Source organism: Prunus avium, chromosome 6 (assembly GCF_965620075.1).
Source record: "Prunus avium chromosome 6, drPruAviu1.hap1.1, whole genome shotgun sequence".
In the NCBI taxonomy this organism is placed as follows: domain Eukaryota; kingdom Viridiplantae; phylum Streptophyta; class Magnoliopsida; order Rosales; family Rosaceae; genus Prunus; species Prunus avium.
In genome coordinates this window covers 6,949,253-6,968,181 of record NC_142289.1, presented here as the reverse complement: position 1 = coordinate 6,968,181, position 18,929 = coordinate 6,949,253, and the positions used below count along the sequence as shown (strand labels likewise).

The 18,929-nt window shown below is 37.4% G+C and overlaps 3 protein-coding genes and 1 non-coding gene across 4 annotated transcripts; 2 read left to right on the top strand and 2 right to left on the bottom strand.

The window, feature by feature from the left end:
• Positions 1 to 12: 12 nt before the first annotated feature.
• Positions 13 to 4,538, bottom strand: LOC110766479 (squamosa promoter-binding-like protein 9). Its single transcript, XM_021969813.2, has 3 exons — positions 3,743 to 4,538; positions 1,011 to 1,150; positions 13 to 858 (listed from the first exon to the last, which is right to left on the bottom strand). The coding sequence occupies exons 1-3, from the start codon at positions 4,123 to 4,125 to the stop codon at positions 230 to 232; spliced, it is 1,152 nt and encodes a 383-aa protein (XP_021825505.2). The 5' UTR covers positions 4,126 to 4,538; the 3' UTR covers positions 13 to 229.
• Positions 4,539 to 8,256: 3,718 nt separating this feature from the next.
• LOC110766480 (elicitor-responsive protein 1-like) lies at positions 8,257 to 9,303 on the top strand. The gene is made up of 5 exons (XM_021969814.2): positions 8,257 to 8,335; positions 8,429 to 8,494; positions 8,586 to 8,712; positions 8,829 to 8,847; positions 8,884 to 9,303. The coding sequence occupies exons 1-5, from the start codon at positions 8,269 to 8,271 to the stop codon at positions 9,013 to 9,015; spliced, it is 411 nt and encodes a 136-aa protein (XP_021825506.2). The 5' UTR covers positions 8,257 to 8,268; the 3' UTR covers positions 9,016 to 9,303.
• A 142-nt stretch (positions 9,304 to 9,445) lies between these two features.
• TRNAK-UUU (transfer RNA lysine (anticodon UUU)) lies at positions 9,446 to 9,518 on the top strand. The gene has a single exon. It is a non-coding gene; the product is annotated as a tRNA-Lys (tRNA).
• A 1,928-nt stretch (positions 9,519 to 11,446) lies between these two features.
• On the bottom strand, positions 11,447 to 13,288 carry LOC110766527 (expansin-A6-like). The gene is made up of 3 exons (XM_021969864.2): positions 13,270 to 13,288; positions 12,843 to 13,161; positions 11,447 to 12,181 (listed from the first exon to the last, which is right to left on the bottom strand). Exons 1-3 carry the CDS (start codon positions 13,271 to 13,273, stop codon positions 11,872 to 11,874), a joined length of 633 nt encoding a protein of 210 aa, XP_021825556.2. The 5' UTR covers positions 13,274 to 13,288; the 3' UTR covers positions 11,447 to 11,871.
• Positions 13,289 to 18,929: the final 5,641 nt, after the last annotated feature.

Genomic DNA, 18,929 nt, shown 5'->3' with positions numbered 1-18,929 from the left:
AATAAGATTCCAAAATCCAAAATAGTAGCTTCATTGCTAGGTAGGCACTTCAAGCCTTGAATGCTAACCTTAGATTCTGATCTTCTTAGTCTTAACAAAACATACACACAAAGCATAGCCAGTTTAGGTTTTCTACCCAACAAAACATAATAAAACCTTCAAAAGGTTACAAAGTTTTAAGGCACAATAATAAGGCATTCATATGAACTGGAGAACCAAGGGACCTATTTTAAAGTGACCAGTGAATATGCTGACTGCTGGTGTCAAAGCCCCTGCTGTGTCCAAGTTCCATTTGTTGCTGCCTCCTGCTGCTCTGTTGAGACAACTCAAGCACACCAGAGTACTGAGTACTAAGAGGAGGCTGTGATATTTGACCGAGACCAAGATCAGGAAGCATCTCGTGTGAGCTGCTACCGGCATTTCCCTTGAAACCCCACAAAGTGGTCGGAAAGTGGTTGGAGGTCCCAGCATGAGTGATCGGTTGACCCACAGGTGGCCCTTGAGTGTTTATCACGGTGTTCATCCCAACACCCGATACTCGGTTTCTAGAGCCCCATGGTTGACTTGACAGAAGAGAGAGAGCACAGCTTGAGTCAGTGACTCCTGTGACGCATTCTCCCGGAGGAATTCCAGGACCAGGATAACTAGTCCCGCCCGCTGAACCTTGCAGGTAAAGGCCTGATGGAGAAATCTCAGAGTTGCTCTGCCATGGATGTTGAAGAAACTTCCCCGTGTCATTGGAATTTTGATTTCCAGGTACCCGCTCAGACGTTCTCGTGGTTGCCCATGCATCCCTCCCAGAAAGCCTTGGGTATGCAGTGAAGTCCATGAGAAAGCTTCCAACTCTGCTGCTGTTTTCTATCATTTCAAGTAAAACATTTTATTGCTGTTTTATAAGTACGGTAAGAGGAAACTGAAAAATATACACATTTGACAGTTATAGAGTGCAAACAGGTATTTTAAAGTGATATTCAAAGGGAAATTCAACTAATGATGAGCGGATGTCTAACCATAGATAGATGAAGAAAGTCGGCCAAAACGGGCAGACAACATGGATCCAGGTGGTGGCTTTCTGCGGCGCTCATTATGACCAGCCAGGCGTCTACGGCAACTACGTTTTCCTTGGTCAAATTCAGGAAGCTGATGAAATCTGGGAATTGTGAGGTAAGTTATTCACCATCAAAGTAGGGCCTGAACTAAAAGCTTGAAGAAATTTGTACAGTAACAAAAGCAAAAGCAGACATTTAATTAGGGGAATTGCTTGTTTAGTTTGGCTAACCAGAGGATCTGGATTCTTTTTAAAAAGAGTACACATAGGTTATGCCATAACTGATGAGACCTGAAATTCACTGAATGCTACCACTGAAATGTTCTACTTCAAACCTAATTAGAAGACAAAACCTCAGCAGAAAGAGCAAGACCTATTTTTTAATAAAAAATACTCATAAATATAAATCGAAGAACATCCTAGTTGAAGTACTGAAAGAAACAAAACCATTTTTCAACTACCAAACTCAAATATAATAAACTATTATTGATGAACAAAATAAAGCAAAGGGAAGTATCATTAACTTGTGATTGTGAACCTTTTACGCATGCGCTGCTAGTTTTAAAGGGTCATCTTAAGATCTTAAAGAACAAACTATTCAAGAGACAATACAATGTACTAGTTTGCTGTCACTCAAAAGAGAGAATTCCTGAAGCAAAGTTTACTATTTATATCTAGAAATTCTGTCTCATACTTGTATAGCTCACACCTCATGCCTAGTTTTATAAGACTGTTTGAAACTTGGTATAGCAGCATAACTAGGCATGTAATGTTCAATTTTAAAGGTGAACGTACCATCACATAATAGATTGCCACAGGTATATATATTTAATGCTAAATTTTATGAGACTATATTTAATGCTAAATTGCCACAGGTACCATCACATAACTAGGCATGTAATGTTCAATTCCAAAGTATCAAAAACTTCAACGAGACTAGATGATCTTTAAAATCATCTACTACCACAGGTATATATATTCAATGCTAAATTTTATCTTACACTTGCAAAGCAAATCAGTTAAGAATGACATGGTTTCCATAAAGGTTATCAAATCCAAAAAGACATGGGATTTCAATGAAACAGCATTGTTATTTGTTTCAACCCAAGTCTCAAGTCTCATCACTATTGCTGCAAGCTTATTCATTTGGCACACAAGGATTGAAAGTGAAGCATCAAACTGCAGCATTTCTGACAACTTTAGATCCTTGGTTTATTCTAGTTTCTCGAATCAATGACCTTCTAGTGAACTATTGAAAGTTACATTTTATCATATGGTCTAAAACCATCCAACCATGATGAACTTCCGCATAGAAAATCTCCAAAACAAGACAAATATTATAGTAGGATCACCTATAAACACTAGGAAATACTTAGTGAGGGATTGTGGAGCCATATTTGAAGTCTGGTTTGAGAGGCAGATGTTTAGATAGATTAGTGGCAACTGAATGATGCAGTGATCAAGTTTTATTAAACTTGTGCATATCCACGGAAAATTCAAATGACAGCTTTCGAGACCCCCACGGGTAATACTTTAGTTCAATATGCCACACCACAAGTTAATTGGTTCTGAGAATCAAAAAAATAGAAATTTGAGGATATGCAATTAACTTATTTCCATTTGTGAAGTCAACAGTCTCATGTTCAGTCTGATTTCTACGGTAGTTTATTGTTGTAAAACTCAAGAAAACACCTTCATATGTGTTCATCAAACCCCTTAAAAAGGGGGTACATAAACCTAGTTCTCAGGGCATGATTGTCATAACAATCAATAATGAATGACTTTGTCTTGGTTACTCAGTTTTCTAAAATAATGATAAAACTGTTGTAGATCAAATCCTTGAACTAGAAAGAACTCATTCCCTTAGTGCATAAGGGAAAGCACATACATCAAGCTTTTTAATTCATTATACTACATTAAACCCTTTTGGATGAAATGCTCCACAACAACAAAAAGGACCCAACAGTTCCTTAATAGCTTCAAGTTTCAAGTTAATGACTAAAAGCACAAAACATCTAAAATTAGAGAAAAATTTGGGCCATACTCATCCCCCAGTATGTACCCAAAAGATATGTAAAACACAGTACACACACACAAGCCCCCTACCCATTCATTCTATTAAGGCAACAAGCCCTGCACCAACAAACCAGAACACAATTCAGTAACAGGAACAATTTCACAGTGGACAAGCATTAACCACCAAAGGACTATGCAACTCAAAGAAAGAAAAAAAACAAGAAACTATACCGCCATGCACAGCGAAAATGTCCAGACTCATTACCAGAAACAGCAAAGAAGTAAGCATTAAAATTCAAAACAACAGATACCCAAGACAACCCCATATGGCACATACCAACTTTCCATGTAAACTAAACAAAAACAGCATTAAAGTAGATAACCAGTTAAGACCAAAGGGCTAAATCAAAGTCCAAAGATAGAAACTTGAAACAAATAGAAAATTGACAAATTGGAAAGCATAGCTAAATTACAACAAAATCATCAACAACTAGAAACAAAAGCTAGAACCCCACCAAGCACCACCAAGAATGCAATTCATCACCGAATTGATAAACTTTAAAAGTTGAAACTGCAAATGGGCAAATGTTTCTCTGTGCAAATAATAAAGAAAGAAAACCCCAACCATCATCAAATTTAATAACTTTTTTTTTTTAAAGGGCACAAGTGCTTGCCGACCTGCTACACTGTTGGCAAAACCTCTGTTCAAGACCAGCAACAATGACCATGGGGGTCTTAGAGTGCAAGCCACAGACCTTGTGCCTGGAATAGTAAGCTTTTGCATCACTCAGATCTACCTGGCAGCCCTCAACCTGACACCTCGGTGGCTGACCCGGCTGAGCCAAATTCACACCCCTTTGCTTCTTGGGCGGTGTAGCCCCAGAGGAAGAAGACCCAGCAGACCCGGATTTATGTGGAGCTCCGAGAACCGCATCCTCAAAGTAGATTTTCCGGCCAAATTTCAAGCCGTTGAGAGACTCGGTGGAGGAGTTAGGTGGGGAAGAGGAGGAGGAGCTCCCTGAATCGGTCATAGAGCTAGAGCCCATTTCCATGAGTGTCATTTACAGCCCATTCATGAATGCGATTGATGAATGCATAGATTGACAGAGAGGGAGAGAGAGAAGGGTAGTTTCTAAAGTAGTGGTAGTGAGAGAGTGATAAAGGTGGTGAATGTGGAGGGGTAGTGAAAAGCAGACACCTGACAATGGCCCATGCCAGCTCTGAGCCTCTTAGAGAGAGAAAGAGAGAGGCTTTGTTGGTGCAAAATGTGTGTGTGAGTGAGAGAGTGAGGTACACTGAAAGACTCTGACTGTACAAAAATAATGGAGCAAAACAGCAGAATAGAGAGAGAGAGAGAGAGAGAGAGAGAGAGAGAGAGAATGGATGGGTGCTTTATGGAGCTCTCTCTCTCTCTCTGAGCCACTCAGCTTTACAAGAAGCTCCTTTCACTGTAGCTCTCTCTCACCTGTTTGTTTTTTTTATACACAACTTTCTTCTCTTTTGAAAGATTTTATAAGCTTTTCCCTTTGCTGGTTATGGTATGGATATGGGTGCCCATATGCATGATGCATGGTGCCCATCATTTTGCATTAGCTGGTGCCAAATGTCTAATTTGCCCCTGCTTTCTAGATTATTGTGTTTGCATTATGATTTACCCCAGATATAAGAAGGATAATACATAATAATAACTAAAAGATCTCAAATTTGGTTGATTGTTTTTAGAGAGGATCTTTTAAATGATTATTTAAAAAATAAACAGTTCCAACTATACTATGTTGTATATGGAAAATTAGATAATTCCAATGTGGGGTACAAGGAGGTACCCAAGTGACAAAAGCATTATCCGTATAAGAAAATCTCTATTGCCTCTCGTATCAATTACAGACTAGTCATTCTCATAATTGATGCAGTAATAAACTTCACAAACCGCATAATCAAATTCATTAAAATAATCTAAAAATGTAATTTCTCTAGCATTACTCTTAATTGAGTCACAAGACAAAAGAATTATTATTTTTTTAATTTAGGTAGAAGTACAACCATATCGGGTAGTTGGCTAGTACGAGTTAGTTGGTTAATTAAAAGAAAATAAAAGATGATGGATCTACTGGTCTATATATAGTGATGTTAATGCTGTCCGTACATTAATAAGCTGTATATCTATGCTTCTAGTGTTAGAGTCTTGTTTTGGTCAATGATTTTTGGTTGTTACTAACCCTGTTTTGGGTGGCACACACTGGTGTCTCTTAAAAGGGTCACAAATTTATTAGATAAAGCTTTCATGTACTTGAGTAGGACCTTCACTCATATGACGGCAACTATTCAAATAGGTAAAAAAACAAAATCATGTACTGCGATTGGTTTATTTGAACATTTGAATTTCTAATTAGGGAAGGTGGTCACCAAGGTGGATAAAGGCATCTGAGGTGAATGTCCTCACCTTCAATTCACATGCCACCTTTCTTAATCGTATAATTTGGTCAGAAAGTGTCTAGTTATGAACACTTTCTTTTCTGCCTTCAAATAACATCATATCCGTGATTCGCGAAGGAGAATAACTATGTGAGTCCCTCAAACATACACATACAAAATATGTCTCTACTTTTATTGTATTGTGAATCCTGCGTGCATCAACGATAAGAATTAGTCCACTCGTACGTTGTGACTAGTTCTATAACACTATGTCTTACTGTTTCAATTCATATATGTGGGACCGTCTTGTAGATAATCCACCACTTTTCTAAGATCATGGGGCTTGGATTTCATGTTTGGTTATTTGTCGGGAACATTTCAATAGTGCACTAACAAGATAAAAGATCTTCTTGAATTAAGGACATTCTTTTTGGTCGAATTCTTGGATTAAGGACATGGTTTGAACTAGAAACTCAAATCAATGAAGTCATGTGTCTAAGCCTCCTCTTTTATTGCCGCCAAAAGCCAAAAACTCGGCCGCCTCCTGCAGAATCTGAATAGCTTGTCGGGACTCGCACTTAATCCAATCTCATACAGCTAACTCCTACCCTAGCCTACTCTGTTGGCCGTCAACTCACAACTTTTAGGGAGAAAGCATGACACTCTTGCCAAGGTCACATATCAATTTAGGGTGTGTCTTTGGTTAAAATTCTCATCTACTCTATGCTTTTGTCTTGTAGAAACGTCAACTTGTTAATCTAACGATTACAATTCATTTTAATCAAATACGAAGTGTCGTACGAAAATCTACTATTCCTACGTCATCCTTCTTCTTCTTCTTTAAATATGTTATTTTTCTGCTATTATACATACATGCAGAGGCGGACCTATTAAGTAAATGTCTTTGTCATTTTACTTTGATTTATTTTTATATTACTCTATTTACTTAAGTTTACAATGTAAATAAGGAAATGCCCCTCATTTGGATTCAAATAAAAATATTAGAAAATCAAATTCCCACCAAATCAAAATATGAAAATTTGGTTTTAGTGCAAAATACGAGTTAGGCTAAAAATGATGGCTCATTAAGTCAATATATACTTTATACTAAAATCCTATAAAATCAAGTCTTCTTATTTGATGTGTAAGGAACAAAAGCCGCCAAAAATTATCTTGAGAAAATGAGTATTCCGAAAAACCATTTTTCATACTTAGTCAATATTGTACCTCCACTAAAAAATTTCTGGGTTTGCTAGTGGCTACACCCACATAGAGCAAACATAAAAAAATTTCTTCTAGCCACCCAAAACGCCATATTTGAATCTTGAGAGCCAAGAGGAAATAGCTCTCCTCCTCTAAAAAATTTACCAAACTATCTTCAGTAGGTTCTTCAATCTTGGTAAGTTTTTTTTATTTTATATATATTCAATTTCCAATTTTAATTGTTGTTGTTAAGTTTTTATGATTTAGGATTAGGGTGAAAACTTTTGGAGACTGTTGATATATATTTTATTTTGGCAACTTGAATTATTAATTAGCATATATGATTTTTTTTAAGTTGGACAATGTATTTGATTTGGTATTTATTTATATTTTGTACTTCTTTACGTTATATTTGCTTGTAATGTGGCCATGTTTAATTTATAAAATTTTATTTACATTTTTGTTTCAAGAGAAAAAAAAAGGGCTTATAATATATCTCCTCTATAAAAAATATATATATATATTTAGCCTACCCCTATAAAAATTCATGAGTCCGCCATTGGCTCTAACCAAACCATGCCCAGCCCTACTAATTATGTTATCCCTTCATGTATTGTACCACTAAACTTGGAGTTCAAAAAAGGGTTAACTTTACTTTTTCTTTTCTAAAGATAATAAAGTACAGCAAAGAAGTTGATTGAGCTTGAGTTAAGTAAAGTCATAACCACTAATTACAGCCATCCTCTTTAGTCTTGGTCATCATGCACTCCTTGGTGCATGGAATGCATGTTCTTCAAATTGCAATCCAAGTCCATGTCACAATGCATGGTTGGTTCCAATTACACGTCACCACCTTGGAGCCTCAGCTCCTCTCTCTCTCTCTCTCAACATTAAAATCAACAATATGACAAAATTTATTTTAATTTAGTAACAAATTTAAACTAAATCAACTGCAATTTGCATGAAGCAAAACCGTGTTTGGAAAAAAAAAAAGAAAAAAAAAAGGGATTTTATATATTTTCCAATTGGGTTGTCCAAATCATCGGTTAGGTGGGAGTTTTCAAATTACAAAGCTTGGAAAGAACTTGGGATATACAATTAGGCAGAGATGGTGGCAATTAATTAATTAAAGGCAGAGAAGGTATTTGTGTTTGCGTCTAAATTCTAAAAAGATTAATTAATGAAATAATGAATATACATTTACCTTACCTGCTTTCAAATTCTTCTGGTTGGTTGACCACAATATTTAAAAATAATAATAATCATAAACAAACAGCAGCAAATCCCAAAATCCAGAAGGAATAATCCCATTCCATTAAGTCTTCTGACGTACTTAACGCAGCTGGAAAAGAAACCCTAAAAATGTACACGCAGAAGAAGACGTAGCTTCTAATTAATTAGATATATATTAACACCAATTTGCATGAGACGACCAAAGACTTGTAAGTTTAAAAAGAGGCATCCATTTGAACCAGCTTTGTGTTTGAAGTTGAACTTCTCTCCCTCAAGTCTTTATAATATCTGCAATATCTGCTCATCTCAGAGAGAGAGAGAGAGAGAGAGAGAGAGAGAGAGAGAGAGAGAGAGAGATGGTAGGTGGTACATTGGAGGTCACGTTGGTTGAAGCGCGAAGCCTCAAGAACATGGATTTTATTGGTATCCTTTAACTCCTTCATATTTCAGTATTGTTTTAATTACAGGAAATCTTTTTTTATCATTATTTTGTTCATATGTACTTGAAATTTGCAGTGAAGATGAACCCCTACGTTGTAATTCAATATGGAAATCAAAAGCATACAAGCACCACAGCCAAAGGTCAGCATCAGGCGTCAGGGCCTATATCTAATTATTCAAATGATCGCAAATGAAATTAATGGGGGCTAATATGTAATTGAAACGTATGCAGGACAAGGGACGAAGCCAGTTTGGAATGAAAAATTCAGATTCGATGCAGAGTATCATGATGGTGAAGATCACAAATACATGGACACTCGGAAGCTCTTGGACCACGATGTATTTGTTGGCGAATCAAAGTACGTGCATGATTTGCTCGCATATTTTTATCAGTAATTAGGGTTTGTACTTTCTGAATAAAATGGCAATTTTTCGTACCGTATGATATATATGGTGGATGAATTCTCACTTCTAGGAAAGTGATTTATATACGTGTAATATATTCTATTTGTTGTGTAACTGTGTTGCAGGATGTGATAGCGTCGGGCACAGAGAAAGGAAAGGCTGAACTTGGAGTTGCCAAGTATAGACTTGTCCTTCAAGACAAGACTTATGCTGGAGAGATCTCTGTTGCATTAGAGCATCCACAGTGGGGGGTGTAAATTCGGGGGTGTAAAGCCACTTTTACATCCCCTTTACACCTCCGGGGGTGTAAATATATTTTTTGCTCCAATGGGGGGTGTAAATTCGGGGGTGTAGCCGTGGCTCCCAGCCTTTTATGTTGACTTTTCTTCATTTTTCTTCTCTTTTCTCGGGTGGGTCCAGCCTGCAAGAGATGTAAAAATGGATGTAAATATACATTTTATTTTACATCCTCATGGTGGTGATGAATATTTACATCCATTTACATCTCACCATTGGAGACCATTCCGGTGACTCGGGGTGTATATTTAACATAGGCAAATTATTCCTCCAAATGTAAACACTAGAATCACGTGTGTATATGAATGAGCCAGCTGTTGTTGTTAGTTGTTATTCATTAATTATCAAATCAATATATAAATAATATTACTTGCTTTAAGTAAACATCGAGCCGTCTTAGCTCAGCTGGTAGAGCGCGTGGCTTTTAACCACGTGGTCGTGGGTTCGATTCCCACAGACGGCGTTTCAGTTTATTTTTTATTTTTTGGCTTTTCAGTAATTTGTTCTGAAGCCTAAGCCCATCATATACTGAGTTTCTTTTTTGGGTCTGAGCCCATATATTGAGTTTGGACCTATATACCCTTTAAAAGGTCCATTTAAAAAATAAATTATAGAATCAGGCTCAGCCCTTTGGTGCCTTTAGCAGGTTGGGCTCTCTATGCTTTATTTATCCTGTTTGTTGCATGTAGGGCTTCTCCACCAACAAACTCCCTCATTTTCTTTGAAAATGACAAGCCACGTATTCAAAAACCTACTATTCATTAGCCCGGCCCTTTGCACCAGAGTTTGAACCCCTCGTCCTTATACATTAGAATAATTTAGAATATCGCCATTGTAATAAAATAAAATAAAAAGGGTGCGAATGGGTCCTATGCAATTCTCGTCCAAAGATTTGAAATGTTTGGACACAAAGTTAACAGAATGAAGAGGTTGTCACCAATTTGTGGCCTCTAAGCATTGGCATAAGTTGGCCTGAAGATTAAAAAACACAAGTCTTGGATATGATGCCCAAAGTATATATTCAAATTCGATCAATCATCATCCACATTTTTGTCCCCATAACCTCAGAAATCCCATTTGTATAAGATTCCTTGAAAAAGTTCTGTATAATCAGCAGCAGTAGTTTGCAGAATAATCTTTGAACATTTCACGTCCAAAACTGCAAAGACTTTGCCTTTCTCCTTTTGGCTCCAATGGGTGACTTTTTTTTGTTTTTGTTTCACCGAAAGTTTGTGATAATGTTATGTGGTGGATTGGATAAGGTATAAATTCCACAAGCACTTTTTTTGGGGCTTCAACAGTTTCTTCTCTACTATCTAAAATAGAACCTAAGCAGTAAGCACCGCCCATCTAGGGTTTGGTTTTTGAGGCTTCCATTTGAGCTTAGTTTGGAAGCAGAATCAAAAGCTCCTATTTTCTTGGTTTTATTTTGGATGGAATCTGGACCGTCCATTCATACAAGATCACACGCGCACATCAACAAGGACACTCCCACAGAAATTGATTGCAAGAAAAAAAAGAAAATTTGATTTGCCCTCAAGGAAGGAAAGGAGTGGTACTATGAAGTTGAAGGACATTTATGATATTTGCCAAGTTGTGTTTGTTGTGTGACCATCGGATAGGAACATTTGGCAGCATGTTTTTGTGCTCAAAGTGGTATGTTTAAAAATAAATAAATATTTAATTCTTGAGGCAGCTTTAGCTGAAAGCAGGACTACGAGGAGGAAGGAATTTTCAAAGGATAAAGGATTTGGCATCAAATTAAAGAGGGACGGTAAAAAAAAAAAAAAGAGTAAAAATATTGACAGTTGTTACTGCCTTTGGCAGATGCCTACCCCTCACATCTATCTACCTCAGACTGGTCGGTGTGCCAAACTACCATGAATTTTTATTTTCTTTAATTTATAAAAATAAAAAAAATAAAAAGAATTTATTATTTTGTAGGACCTGCTTCACTTGAGAAAGTTGAAAATTATTGGAGTTATACAGTTGGGTTTTAAAATTATTATTTTTTGATGGCCTAGTTTCTGTAATGAATGTTTTTGATACAACCAAAAAGAATGAAGGCACAGACATCTCCCTTATCTTATTCAGTATGAAATATATAAATAAATTAAATGTTACCAATTAATTGGGTTAGGGCTTTCAGAGGGAGTAATTCTGTCTATATTTATTTAGCAGATGGGGGTCCAACACTACCTCGAGAGGCACCCCATACTCATTTCATTTTTTTTATACAAGCGATATTGGGAAAAAACTACATACCCCTTGCACGCTTGCACCGCACATTCTTTTCAATTCAATATTGTCAACATCTTTTTTCATGAATTATATGGACAATTTCCAAATAATTAAAGAAATGTAACATGAAAGCCACATCACATAATAACATAATATAGTAAAAGATATATATATATATTATAAAAGATATAGAAAGAGCTGCGGGCTGCATGTTTGTTCTTGCAGCCGCTTCAGCTCCAACATCACCGCCACATATACCATCTTTGCTGGATTACATAAATTTTCCCAGCCCCCCCACCCCGACTTATAACAAGAAAAGCATAAAAAAGGCACACACTTAAAAACAGTCACTTTTCTACCTATCTTACCACCATTTTCAAACCCACTTTTACTTTCCATCTTCATCCCTACCCATTACACACTCAAATCTACTTTTACTTTTACTCCCTCCACTTCAACTTTTTTCCGGGAAAATAAAGGAAAAACCGAAGGCGGGAAATTCAACTGATAATAAAAGTTATAAAGCAAAATAAAAGAAATTAAAAAAAAGATAGAGGCAGTAGATGAACTTTTTTTTAAACCCGGAAATTCTTCCCGGAAAAAGTTTGTCCGAACTGCCAATGACCGGGTGCCACGTTCCATGAGGTGGAGGTACGCCTGTCACTGCCCGTGACTCTAAAGGACAGAGTCTGGCCCACGAGGTCTGCATTGGATTGCCAGTTTTGTCCCCAGTTGCGGCTCATCGGCATCCACTCAGTGTTCGCGCCTTTAACGCTCACCCGCACGATATCTCCTGCGCCCGCGACGTTGGTGATTAGAACCAAGTTGAAGTAACGGAAGCCGTTAATTGTGAATCTCACTCCGCCTTCCTTTTTACATGGGACTCTGTAAAAAACAAACAGTCAAACTTATTACTGTGGCGACTCAGTTAATTACTGCAGTTAAAATCACTATATTAATGTTTGACTGGTAATTTCCGATGCGGGAGTGGCGCAAAGTCCCCATAAAGTTAGCGCCTTTCCATACACGCGTCGAACGGCGTCAAATATCTGTAACAACCCTAGACCCTGATGAAATCACTCATATGCCCTTCAGGACTTCACTAATTTACATGCTTTACTAAAGCAAACAACAAGGGTTTTCTAGGGTGAGGCTACTTTAGTCATTTTGTGCAAGCGTGGAGGAGGAAACGGATGTGCTTTTCGTTAATTCTGGATAAACGACGTAAAACGTGACGGAGGCTCAACTAACACACGAAAGGTTCTGACAATTCGGGCTGTTTGGTTCGCGAGAAAATTAAAAAATTTCTGCTGTTTGGTTCTAAAGAAAACGAGAATGTTCCTAACGACTACTCGGATGAGGGGCTCAAAAGGCTTTATTCTTGCCTGGTTTCTCGGCAACCAAACAGAATTTAGAAAGCGAAAAAGGAATACAAAACCGAGGGTATTTCGGTCATTTCAAAAACAAAAAAAGAGAAAAACAAAGCTGAAGAAACAGAGACTGTGACTGTGAAAGTGAGAGCGAGAGTGGGTTTTGATGTACTCACCGCCGGAAGGAGACGGGGACGATACCAGCTTTGTACTCAGCGATCTGGAGAAACATGGGCATGGCAAGGTCGAAGTGGGTGCGAGGAGGGTTGCACCAGCCGCCATCGTCGTTGGGCAGAGCGTAGTTTGGAGGACAGAAGTTGGTGGCAGTGATGAAGATGGAGGGGTTGCCTGGGTGGCACCATTTGGGGTCATCTCCACACTTAATCTCAAAGCAGGCTCCGCAGCTGAGGCCATTGTTGAACAGAGCTGTGCTCAGGGCTGCCGTGTTGACGCCGTAGCCCTCGCTGTAGAGGTTTCCGTACCCACAAGCACCGCCTGCAAAACAGAGACAAATGGGGTTGTTAAGAGCCTAAGAGCCTGAGATTCTGAAAAGAAAACGAGAAAGTAAGATATGGGTTTTGTGGTGGAAGAAAAGTTACGTACCCATGGTTCCAGAGGCGTCGCTGCCGCCATAGAAGGTGGCGTGTGCGCCCTCCCATGGCCCGCCGGTGTAAACGCCTGGGATTCTCGCGTTGGCCGCCATGAAAAGTGAGAGTAGTGAAGCAATGCAGAGCATGTGAACGAAAGCCATTGCCGCAGACAGAGTCAGAGAAAGAGAGAAAGAGCGAGAGAGAGAGTGTGATGTATAGGATTGGGTTGGGGGCGAATAGAAAGCGGGAAGAGGGTGGGGGTACTTATGGAGTTGTGAGCAAGGCATCAGGGGGTCTCTGGATATAATTAATGCCCTTTCTCAAGATCTATTTTTTTATTTTTTTTATTTTGTGTTTTTTCTTATTTTTCTTATTTTCCAAGTAATGTTTATTTTGGGTCACCATTCATTGGGGAAACATGAATTGATGTGCATGTGCACCACACATGGGCTCTCTTCGTGTGCATTTTGTTTGGTCAAGTTGGGGGCAAGTTGAGGACCAATAGGAAGGGAGAGCCACACGATGCATCTTAATTAGTCCCTGATTAACTAAAACAGGGTTTAATTAGCAAGAAAACAGTGAAGTTAAGGCCCAACCCTTTTGGTTTTCACATTGTTGATGTGAACCTTAAGCATCCCTAATCCAATGGGTCGACATAATTTCTTAGTTAATGTTGTGTTAAGGCACACACCCCTTCAAGTTGGGCAAGAGGAAGATATCTCACGTTACAAGCAATTTTCCAGTGCCCACTTTTAATAATTTAATGGAAAGAAAAAGAACGGTGCAATAATTCTTTGGTCTATGTAGTATAGGAATGAAGATTATAGAATGTGCATATATAAAATCCTTGTTTGAGCCATAATTTGCACCTCCTATGCCCCTATTGTTTTGCCCCCTCATTATTTTAGGTTGTTAGGCGAAGACGTCGTGAAGAAATCGGGAATAGTCAATATAAATTGCGATGTTTAAAATTTTGCCGAATGTTTAATTATAACATCTTGCATGTTTAAGAATTACAATAATAACTTAAAAAAGATGCAATGCGGAATTGATTAATCCTCTTTATTCAGTTATTCTCTTTTAACTTTCGTTATTCTAAGTTGTGTAGTGGCACTTTCTGCATCACACCAGAAGCATGAAAGTCTCAATTTGATCCACAATTTTCCTAATGCAAGCCTTGCCATCAGTTAAAAATACCAAAAAGTAATGAAGCTATTAATTGGTTCTTTTAGCTCAAAGAAGGCTTGAGAATATATAATCTCTCTCTTATCTTTTTAGTATATGAACTATTCCTCAACTTGGAATTGGGAAAACTCAGTACAACACAAGATGAATTTGGAGTATCATAAAATTCAAAAATATCCATAGAACTTGTTCAAAAATTAATGAAGAAGAAAACAGAAAAAAAGCACTAAGTTGAAGTTCATTTTGCTTGGATCACAAGCTGAGCCATCAGCACCTGCAATTTGTTTGCAAATTTGGCATCTTTCACCCTTTTTGTAATTATCTAAGTGAAAAAATAATTTGAAAATTTTGTAAAATAGAAAAACGATAAAAATATGAAATTGCGGGAATCCAAAGACCCGAAAACCACCACCACCTCAATAAAGCAGGACAGAAAGGTGAGCTCTCTCCAAAAACAAGACAAAATACCAAAGCGCGTAAAACGTGGGACCTACGGTCCGTACACGTCAGCAGGCGCGGGGGGGAGGGGGAGGAGGACGAGGGGCCCATTGTGTGGCTCGTTTGGCCATGGGCCTTAACCGTAAGCGGGACCCACGTGAGGGGTGGCTCGTGCATGCTACGAACGGGGTCAGGGTTTTCCGGGTGCTGCAGATGGAGTTGTTTGGCCATGATTGGGCTACACACATGGCACATCCACCAATACCAACTGCCTGCTCTCCTCTTTTGTGAAAAACCACCGTTTTAATTGCTTTGGATTTTGATATTTTCTCCATTTATAACATCATGGATTTAATTCCCAATAAAAGGGAATTAAATGTCTACTGCTTATGAATATACTCTCCTGAAAATAAATAAAATATTCAAATCGGAGAAAACCGACTCAAAAGGCTTATATTATCTCAAACTGACGGGCTAGTGTGACCTAATCTATTTTGCTTACGCATTTTTGATATACATTTTGACATCCATTTTTTGGTACGACTTACGTTGTGTTGAAGAGATATTTTCGCATGACAGTTGATTACATGCTATATCATCGGACTATCAAAATACAAATTTTTTTAAATTTAAATGTGCGAGGCTCGGTGCTATTATAATAATATAACATGTTAGATACTTTTTTGTATGTGATCCCTAAAGTAAAGACTTATTGGATATTGATGCGGCAACTTGAATTCAGACCAAGGAAGAAGAAGTTGCTTGTGTCATGTTGGTGTTGTGTGCCATTAAAGATGAAGATAAGCCGTGAGTCAGAGGGCGGAGAAATGTGATGATTCAAAGTTCATAGCTGCGAGTTTTTGAAAACCCCAATTGGCAAATTGCTCATACCAAAAAGGTTAAATTTGCATGTGAATGGAATTATTATTGTTTAGGGTTTTTGCTTCTTTCTTCCTCAAGAAGACTCATCTCTATCTCAATCCACACACCATGTGCCTTTACTAATGGCATCCTTTCCCTTTTCTTCTTCCCTCCCAAATATACCAAACCCTTCTCTTCTTTTTTCCCTATTTAATTTCCTATTCCATATATATATATATATATATATATATATAAATTTGTTTGTACTCCAAGTATCTTATAAACTTGTCTTATCATGTCATGTGACATCCACGTGCATTTGGCATTGCAATATTTCCATTCAGCCCAATTATGGGGTTTGCTATCCATCGCTATATTTTATACATTGGCTAAATAAATTGGATATGTATAGGCATGCCAGCATCGTGAGATAAATGGCCAAACAGAGTAAATTTGACAAATTAAATTATGTATAGGTTTAACTGTAGCAATAGTCTCTCGTTGCATTTTCATTCATGACTCAATGCTCCGTCAAATTTTATGTTAAATACAAAACAGAAGTAGATGCGAAATTCCGATGCTCGTCTTTACATTTAGAGTTTAATTACATCGTATTAATTCTCACAAAGATACACATGGAAAATGTGTCATGCAAAGGGGCACGCATGTTTCTTTCATATATTTGCATTAATATTGTGGTAATTAACAAATCTTGTTGATCTCGATCAGTCTCATTCTCACCACTACCAGTCTACCGGCAGTCCTTGCTTTGTGTGTTCCATTAAAACCAAAGGCGCGAGGTGAGGGGCTGGTGGGTGCAGCTAGTACTTTTTTACACGTAAGGTGTTAAATTTCAAAGGGCGGTCCCACTCATGCACCGACCAACCAGATCTAGCAAATCTTCCAGGTCATCACCAAATCTGGCAATGAAGTTATGAAGTTCAACCAAACAGCACCAACCCCATGCCATGCATGACAAGACATGTGAACGTGCCACCGAGATCGTCTCGTTCCCTACCCCATTTATATAAACAAATATATATGTATTTATATACACGTTGTTGAAGGTGAATATGTGACGGGGATTAATGAGGCATGTGAATGTGTATGGTGTTGATTTAGCTTATTACGTACTCAGCTAGGGTACAATTTTGGGGCCCCACCCCATATGCCCTTAATTTTGTGTGTACGGTGTTCTAAACATTCAAATGTACGTCTCATTGATCGGCTTTGCTTAATTTGTAAAACCCCATTTCAAATGATTACCGTCATTAATTAAGTTTTCCTTAATTTATACAGACTAATTGGATGTGTTCATAGTCATTCCGTATCATTTTTCGTTGATTTTGCATCCAAATTATTGACAGATGAACAAAATCAGAACACGTGTGACGTGCGAGAATTGAATGACCAAAATGAAACTCGAGTATAAGCTCAAACACCATTACAGTTAAAAACTATCACCATGCATATTGAAAAGACCATTGATGAATGAATCAAAGCACAGTTTAGGGTTCTCAAAACTTCTTCCTTTTTTTTAGTAGATGGTGGGTAGTTCCTAAAAGGGTTGACTGTGCTTACTTTGCAATTGAATTATTATATCTTTTCACATAAGATTAAGAAAATATTATTTGATCTTGGGGCAATTGTATATTTTTATGGGTTTGAGAATAATTGCACTCCACTATAAAAAAAAAAAAAACCCTAATCATGAGATTTCTCTTCGTACTCTAACATTTTACCCACTTGCATATATATATATATATATATATATAAGTGATTTTATTATTTATCTGCCTAAGACTCCAATCATGTCTATCGAATATTGATTCATGGGGCTTTGCATTTACTTTGCTTCAAAACTTGGTTTTCAAATTAATTATCTTTGTATAATCCCATCATATCAAAGTCAAACAAAAGATTAAACTAATGAATACGTTCCTACAATTAATTTAACTTATAATCTATCTTTTTATTTTGTTTTTGGGTTTAATGGGCTTTGTTCTTAGTACAAGGATCTAATAATTTAATAACATTAATGGGCTGTTTATGGATAAGTAAGCAGGCACCGAACAATCTTATTTTATTTATATTTATTTCTACTTTTAGGCCTTTTTTATAATTAAAAATCTTGAGATCCACTAACGGGGTTTGGTTTAATGGAAAAAAGCTTAACTTGCAGACGTTTGAACCCTCATGACATCTTAACAGTGTATGTGTGTGTGAGAAATATTCATTCCCTTCCGATAATAGTTTATATTATAACTTGTATTTTAAAAAACATCGAGGTCCCGTACCTCTTCCTCTATGATATACATAAGCTCATGAAAAAAATGATTAAAATATACAAAGAGGAATTCTAAATGCATGCACCCAACAATATAATCCGTACCCAGAGCGATGACTGGCAGAGAAATACGGGGGCCCCTCATCCCAAGTTCCCAACCATGGCTGGAATTCAATTATTATAGGAGGAGATGGGTTGGCCAATGGCCGTATAAAAGATGAAGTCCTCACGTAGATTATTGGAGCAGACAGAGTGAGCATGTTCGAATTAATTCTGCTGTTTTTTAAGCAAAGGACAGTCCTCTAATTTAGTCCGTACCCTTTGATAAGCAAAGGGTCGATCGACTCCCATGTTACCTATCACCTTATCATTAAACGACATTAATTAAACAACATTTTAGTATTTTCCTAATCGGTACGTATATAGAACATAGTAACATGCATTTGGCTTCATCTGTTGACTTTCTCGAATTTTTGACTTCGTGATCGTATGAGTTTTTAAAAATACTAATTCTATATTGTGAGTTGTATTAATGTATAAAAATAACTCAAGAATTTCTTATTGACCACTCTTTCTCACTTGCAAGTTGTATTGCATGTTGTTGGAACATCATTTGACATTTTTAATCGAGAATATCGAACTAGCTAGTTGATGGAATGGAAGAATTTCTCATGATGTGTCGGCTCATATTATGGTAGATTTTCTCTGTCCCTTTTTTTATGTTTTTCAGATGAACATGAACCCCATGAACTTGTGGACAGAAGGGTTCGAAGATTCTATAGAATTCTTCTCCTCATGTGTTTACTATATCTATATGACGTATGTGATTACTTACATGAAATGTCATGTGTTTTCTTCACGATCATCTCATGCATGCATATGCCGCCCATATTATGACGATG

Coding starts and splice junctions, on each gene's coding strand:
- LOC110766479 (XM_021969813.2), bottom strand. CDS start 4,125: ATGACACTCATGGAAATGGGCTCTAGCTCTATGACCGATTCAGGGAGC. Junction 1,151..3,742: donor TTTTGCCAACAGTGTAGCAG/GTCGGCAAGCAC, acceptor CACAATTCCCAG/ATTTCATCAGCTTCCTGAAT. Junction 859..1,010: donor ACTTTCTTCATCTATCTATG/GTTAGACATCCG, acceptor TTGAAATGATAG/AAAACAGCAGCAGAGTTGGA.
- LOC110766480 (XM_021969814.2), top strand. CDS start 8,269: ATGGTAGGTGGTACATTGGAGGTCACGTTGGTTGAAGCGCGAAGCCTC. Junction 8,336..8,428: donor CAAGAACATGGATTTTATTG/GTATCCTTTAAC, acceptor TGAAATTTGCAG/TGAAGATGAACCCCTACGTT. Junction 8,495..8,585: donor TACAAGCACCACAGCCAAAG/GTCAGCATCAGG, acceptor AAACGTATGCAG/GACAAGGGACGAAGCCAGTT.
- LOC110766527 (XM_021969864.2), bottom strand. Junction 12,182..12,842: donor GTCCCCGTCTCCTTCCGGCG/GTGAGTACATCA, acceptor TGTTTTTTACAG/AGTCCCATGTAAAAAGGAAG.